Source organism: Mobula birostris, chromosome 3 (assembly GCF_030028105.1).
Source record: "Mobula birostris isolate sMobBir1 chromosome 3, sMobBir1.hap1, whole genome shotgun sequence".
In the NCBI taxonomy this organism is placed as follows: Eukaryota; Metazoa; Chordata; class Chondrichthyes; order Myliobatiformes; family Myliobatidae; genus Mobula; species Mobula birostris.
In genome coordinates this window covers 69,889,021-69,896,019 of record NC_092372.1, presented here as the reverse complement: position 1 = coordinate 69,896,019, position 6,999 = coordinate 69,889,021, and the positions used below count along the sequence as shown (strand labels likewise).

The 6,999-nt window shown below is 46.6% G+C and overlaps 1 protein-coding gene across 2 annotated transcripts in view; it reads left to right on the top strand.

Annotated features, from left to right (window-relative positions):
• Positions 1-780: 780 nt before the first annotated feature.
• lias (lipoic acid synthetase) overlaps positions 781-6,999 on the top strand; it is a 29,843-nt gene continuing 23,624 nt past the window's right edge. For both annotated transcript variants that reach the window (XM_072252850.1, XM_072252851.1), the window contains exons 1-2: positions 781-939; positions 6,179-6,351. In XM_072252850.1, the coding sequence (XP_072108951.1) occupies positions 895-939; positions 6,179-6,351 (218 nt within the window). In that variant the 5' untranslated portion in view covers positions 781-894. The remainder of the gene's footprint in view (positions 940-6,178; positions 6,352-6,999) is intronic.

Below are 6,999 nucleotides of genomic sequence, written 5' to 3'. Positions count from 1 at the left end.
GGGGGCGGCGCTGTCACTGGAGACCACACGCAGTACTGTTAGGGCCAGGGGGTGGCGCTATCACTAGAGACTCCTCGCAGTGCAGTTAGGGCCGGTGGTCGGCGCTGTCACTGGCGACCACACGCAGTACTGTTAGGGCCGGTGGTCGGCGCTGTCACTGGCGACTACTCGCAGTGCAGTTAGGGCCGGTGGTCGGCGCTGTCACTGGCGACCACACGCAGTACTGTTAGGGCCGGTGGTCTGCGCTGTCACTGGCGACCACACGCAGTGCAGTTAGGGCCGGTGGTCGGCGCTGTCACTGGCGACTACTCGCAGTACTGTTAGGGCCGGTGGTCGGCGCTGTCACTGGCGACCACACGCAGTGCAGTTAGGGCCGGTGGTCGGCGCTGTCACTGGCGACTACTCGCAGTACTGTTAGGGCCGGTGGTCGGCGCTGTCACTGGCGACTACTCGCAGTGCAGTTAGGGCCGGTGGTCGGCGCTGTCACTGGCGACTACTCGCAGTGCAGTTAGGGCCGGTGGTCGGCGCTGTCACTGGCGACCACACGCAGTACTGTTTGGGCTGGTGGTCTGCGCTGTCACTGGCGACTACTCGCAGTGCAGTTAGGGCCGGTGGTCGGCGCTGTCACTGGCGACTACTCGCAGTACTGTTAGGGCCGGTGGTCGGCGCTGTCACTGGCGACCACACGCAGTGCAGTTAGGGCCGGTGGTCGGCGCTGTCACTGGCGACTACTCGCAGTACTGTTAGGGCCGGTGGTCGGCGCTGTCACTGGAGGACGAACGCAGCCGCAGTATTGTCGCGGCCGAGAACAGGTCTCGTCTGTGTGGAGGTCGGTCACAGTATTGTCGCTGAAGATTGTCAGTGATTTTCCACGTCGTTGTGTCGGTGGCGGACATGAAGTGGCTCCTGCTCGGCGGTGGTCGCCTGGGACCGGTTTGTGTGAGGCTGTGGCCGGGGGTGGGAATGGTTGCGGTGGGGAAAAGAGGGAAATTGGGAATTTATCCAGGGTTGGAGAACGTCAGGGAGGCGAAGAGTCTGGGACATGGATGGGAATATGCGGGGTTTGAATGTGTTACAAAACGGGGAGACCATTCCGCCCTTCTGGTTTACACCTGCTGCAATGAACACTTCCGTCAGTCTTGTATGTCACCTCTTATTTCCCCATAATCCACACTCTTTCGTGCTACACTGACTCACTTGCACTAAGCCGATTCAAAAAAAGCTCTTTAACCTGCCAGTGCATATATTTTACCCTTCTGTAGGTGCTTCAGTTCATTCTCCGCTCTATTCCAAGTTCACTATCCTGGGATTCCAGAGCTTCTCCTCGGCTTGGCTGGCTTGCTGTCTAGTTGTTATTAATCTTTTGCTGCTTGACAAGTTTCTGTTTTGCAAAGAAGAAAAATAGATACTTACACAATAATTTTCACCCCGGGGTCCATATATTTAACTAACTTTCAAAAAAATATGACTTTCAAGTGTGGGAACTTTGATAGAGAAAAGTGGAATTGTAGGAAAGGTGTGGATGACGTCAGTTCAGAATCAGATTTATAATCTCTGACTGGTGTATTTTATAATTGTGTTGCTTTGTGCAGCAATACAGTGCAAATATACAAAAATACTATAACTTACAAAAATAGTGTAAAGAAAAGAAAATTTGATATGGTGTTCATGGATTTCATGGGCCATTGAAAAACGTGGTGGTGGAGACGAAAGGAGCTGTTCCTAAATCACTGAGTGAGTGTTAGTCTGCTGGCTCATGTACCACCTCCTCCACTGTTCCTAAGTCACTGAGTGAGTGTTAGTCTGGCTGCTGTACCTCCTCCCCAGTGGTAGGGAAAAGAAGAGGCACGCCTGCCCTGGATGGTGGGAATCCTTGGTCATGGATGCCGCCTTCTTGAGGCACCACCTTTTGAAGGCAATCTCGGTGGTGGGGAGGGTTGTGACTGTGATGGAGCTGGCTGAGTCGGCAGCTGCTTGTCCTTCTGTGCATTGGAGCCTCCACACTGGGCTGTGACGCAGCCAGCTGATTGCAGTTGATTGTAGATCTACAGAAATCTACAAGAGACTTCGGTGACATAATGAATCTCCTCAAACTCAAATGAAGCACAACATTGTGATTGTATCAATATGCTGGCCCAGGATTATCCTCTGACATATTGACGCCCAGGAACTTGAAGCTGCAATGATGACTGGCGTGTGTTCTCCAGATTTCCTATTCATGAAGTTCACAATGAATTCCTTGGTCTTGCTGATGTTGAGTGTAAGATTGTTGTTGCGACACCACTAATCGATCTAACTCACTTACGTATGAATTTTCATCACCATCTAAATTTCTGCCAACAACTGTGGTGTCATCGGTGAGTTTATAGATGGCATTTGAACAATCGTGAGTTGAGAGAGTAGAGCAGTGGTTAAGCATACATCCCCAAATTGCACCTTTGTCTGCGAGGAGATGTTCATCTGTTGGTCCATACCATGGTAAGATCATAATAGGACAGGATCTGAATTAGGCCATTCAGCCCATTGAGTTTGCTCTGCCATTCGGTCATGGCTAATTTCAAGTTCAGTTTATTGTCATTCACCCATACACCTGTGTACCACCAAATAAAACAACGTTCCTCCAGACCAAGTAGCACAACACAGTGCATATAACTCACACACGTACACAGAAAGTAATATCACCACAAATAAAGTAACAAATAATAAGATGCACTTCCAACACGAGCTGAAAGTTAAACGCTACTGACGCCTCATGTATGATGAGACCTGTGTGGTGGCAGGGAGTTCAGTAGTCTTACAGCCTGGAGGAAGGAAACTGCTCTCCATCCTCAGAGTTCTTGTCCTAATGCTGCGGTACCTCCTGCCTGATTGTAGCAGGTCAACGAGATCGTTGGACAGATGGGAGGGGTGATTGACAATGCTAACGGCCCTGTCAACATAGCGCTCCTGATAAATATCTCTGATGGGTGGAAGAGCAATCCCAGTGATCCTCTCAGCAGTTTTCACAATCAGGTGCCTTGCAATTCCTGTATGGTGCTCCTGTAAAAAATTGGTTAGAATTTTGGGGAGGGATCTTCACCCTCCTCGGGAAATGGAGATGACGCTGTGCTTTCTTGACCAAAGAGGTGGCCTTGAGGGAGCAGGTGAAATTGTCTGTTACGTGCACACTCTCAGAAACTTGGTGTTGGTGCTCCCACAGAGGAGCCGGGTATATGCAGTGAGGGGTGATCAGCAAGTCCTTTGGTCTTATCCACACTGAGACTCAAGCTGTTGTGCTCGTACCACTCTACCAGCTGCTCCACCTTCTCTCCATACACAGTCTCCTTGTCGTCGTTGATGAAGCCAGACACTGTTAAGTCAGCGAATTTGATTCAGTTTGAACTGGATCTAGCAGTACACTCATGCATCAGCAACGTGAATAGCAGCAGGCTTGAGCTTGCAGCCCTGGGGAGCGCCAGTGTTCAGCGTGATGGAGCTAGAGAAGTTACTGTCAATATGGAGTCGCTGAGGCTTTCTATGAAGAAATCCAGGATCCAGTTACAAAGTGGTGTTGAGACACAATGAGTTCATTTTACCCACCAGCTTCCGAGGGATGATCATATCAAACGCCAAGCTGAAGTTGATTAGCAGCATCCTGGCACGTGAGGCATGATTTTACAGGTGGGACAGGACGGAGTGGAAAGCAGAGGCTATGACTTCATCAGTGGATCGATTTGAGGGATAAGCAAACTGGAAAGGGTCCAATGTGGCAGGAAGATGAGATTTAATGCAATCCGTAACCAGCTGCTGAAAGCATTTCATTATTGTTGAGGTCAGTGCCACTAGACAGTAGTCGCTGAGGCAGGTTTCTGTCACCTCCTTGCGCACCGGGATGATGGTGGCTGCCTTGAAGTATGAAGGGACACAGAAATGTTCCAGAGAGATGTTGAAGATGTCTATCCTTTTGTTAAAATATCTGTTACCTGGACTGCATAATCCCTCGGCACCTGATCAGGTATGTTATCAGGCGTCGTAGCTTTACGTGGGTTAACCCTGGCGAGGGTCTTCCTCACATCAGCTGTGGTCAGACAGAGTACCTGCTCCTTGGGGGAGGGAGACCTCCCTCCCCAGCACTTAGGTTTGTGCGCCAAACCAAACGCTAAAGACATTCAGCTATCTTTTCCTCTCAACCCCATTCTCCTGCCTTCTCCCTGTAACCTTTGACCCACCCTTACTAATGAAGTATTATCAATAAGATACATCCAGTAACTTGACCTTTACTGCTGTATGTGACAATGAATTACATAGATTCACCAATCTCTGTCAAAAGAAATTCTTCCTCATCTCTGTTCCAAAGGGATGTCCTTCTATTCTGAGGCTGTACTCTCTGGTCCTAGACACTCCCATTATAGAAAACATTCTCTCCATATCCACTTTATGTAGGCCTTTCAATATTCAATACGTTTCAATGAGATGCTTTCCCCAATTATCCTCATTATTCTAAACTCCAGCGAGTTACGGCCCAAACACTGCACATACCTCAACCTTTTCATTCCCAGGATCATTCTTGTAAACCTCTTCTGCACCCTTTTCAAAGCCAGCACATCTTTTCTTAGATATGGAGCAGAAAACAGCTCACAATACTCCAAATATTATAAGATCTCAGCATAACTATATTCTAGTCCTCGCAAAATGAATGCTAACCTTCCTTACTACTGACTCTACCTGCAAGTTAAACTTCAGGGGATCCTGTATTAGGTCCCTTTGCACCTCTGATTTTTGAATGTGCTCCCTGTTTACAATATAGTCTATGCTTTTATTTCTTCTACCAAAATGCATGACCATACGCTTCCCTCTGCCACTTCTTTGCTCATTCTCCTAATCTTTTGATGTGAAGAGTTCCAAACATTTCTGCTTATTGGAAATCGGAACCAGAATCAGGTTTAATATCACCGGCACCGGCATGTATCATGACATTTGTTAACTTTGCAGCAACAGTACAGTGCAGTATATGATAGCACAGGGGGAAAAACTGTGAGTTACCCTAAGTATATGTCATGGGTTCAATGTCCATTCAGAAATCGATGGTAGGGGAGAAGAAGCTATTCCTGAATCACTGAGTGTGTGCCTTCAGGCCTGTGTACCTCCTTCCTGACAGTAACAATGAGAAGAGGGCATGTCCTGGGTGTTGGAGGCCCTTAATGATGAATACCGCCTTTTCGAGGCACTGCTTCTTGAAGCTGTCTTGGATACTGCAGAGGCTAGTGCCCACGATGGAGCTGACTAATTGTACAACTCTCTGCAGCCTACTTCAATCCTGTGCAGTTCCTCCCCCCCAACCCCATACCAGACAGTGAAGCAGCTAGTTAGAATGCTTTCCACGGTACATCTGTAGAAATGTGCGAGTGTTTCAGATGACATCCCAGATCTCCTCAAACTCCTCATGAAATATAGCCGTTGTCTTGCCGCCTTTATAGCTGCATTGATATGTTGGGACCAGGTTAGGTCGTCAGATATTAACACCAGGAACTTGAAATTGTTCACTTTCTCTGCTGTTAATCCCTCTGAGAACTGGTGTGTGTTTTCTTACCCTTTCTGAAGTCCACCTGAGATTCTGCCAACAATGGTTGTATCAAATTTATAGATAGTATTTGAGCTACGCCTAAACACACAGTCATGGGTATAGAGAGAGTAGAGCAGTGGGTCAAGCACACACCCCTGAGGTGCACCAGTGTTGATTGTCAGTAAGGTGGTGATGTTATTTTGAATCAACATAGTTTGTGATCTAGTTAGGAACTCAAGGATCCAGTTGCAGTGAGAGGTACAGAGGCACAGGTCCTGTAGCTTTGCAGGAACCAGGAAGTCTTGGTTGGATAAATGTAATTTTTAAAGCTTTTGCTCTAAGTAGAATAAGTTTGATACCTTACTTTCTGTGCTAACACCAGAGTGTCTGTTCAGTCTTACATCTTCCACATGATGGATCTGGTCGAGCCCATAATAGAATGGATTATATACGTTTCTTTTTCGTTTGTTGGGTGTCATTCCATTTTCTGTGGATAGTGGGAGTAGTTTGTCTATATTAATGTGTGAGCCAATAGTGTATGTTAGAAATTGTAATTTTTGAACTATCTTTTATACACTTGGTTTCAAAACATTTATCTATGTGGAGTTTGGACTGATGTTGTGCAAAATATTTTAGGTTTATGTTCGTGTCCTCTGCAATCAGCTAAAGTCTTTCAGTACACTGCCAGACAAAAAGAAACAACTTTTGGAAGAGGGTCCTGACCTGCGGGAGTTTATATCTGGCGAATTATCAGATAAGGGAACATGGGAAGAGTATAAAGGCAACCTGAAGCGCCAAAAAGGAGAAAGGTACAAGTCTAAGCATTCTTTTTTTGAAAATGGTGTTAAGATACTTGTTAGGGAACTCCTGCAGCAATGTCATGTAGCCAGGATGATTGATTTCCAATAAGCACAATCATCTTCATTATATTGGGTATGTCTCCAGCCACTGGAGTGTTTTCCCCTTCATACAGGCCTTCATGATGCAGTGTTTGGCCAAATAGTCCCCTGACATCAAGGATGCCTTGCTTCCTTTCTGGAGCTCTATTTATGATTGGTCCAAGGCTATGATTAGTACTGCAGTGTCAGATTTTCCAAGCAAACCGGTTATTGGGATATAAGTATACTTATTGGCACTGTTGAAGCCATCTTCCATTACTTTCCTGATGATTGATAGAAATCTGATTGGGCAGTAATCATCTGAATTGGTTTGTCCTACTTGCCATGAGCAGGACATACCTGGGCAGTTTTCTACGTTGTCAGGTAGATGTCAATATTGTAGCTATAGTAAACCAGCTTGGATAAAAGCACAATTAGTTTTGAAGCACAAGCTTTTGGTATGTTGATTTGTTTCTGGAGCCTTCACTGTATCCAGTGCTTTCAGGCATTTGTTGGCATCAAGTGGAAGGGAGGTTTGTGTGACCAAGAGAAGGTGGAAGAGAAAGCAAGTTACTTGTG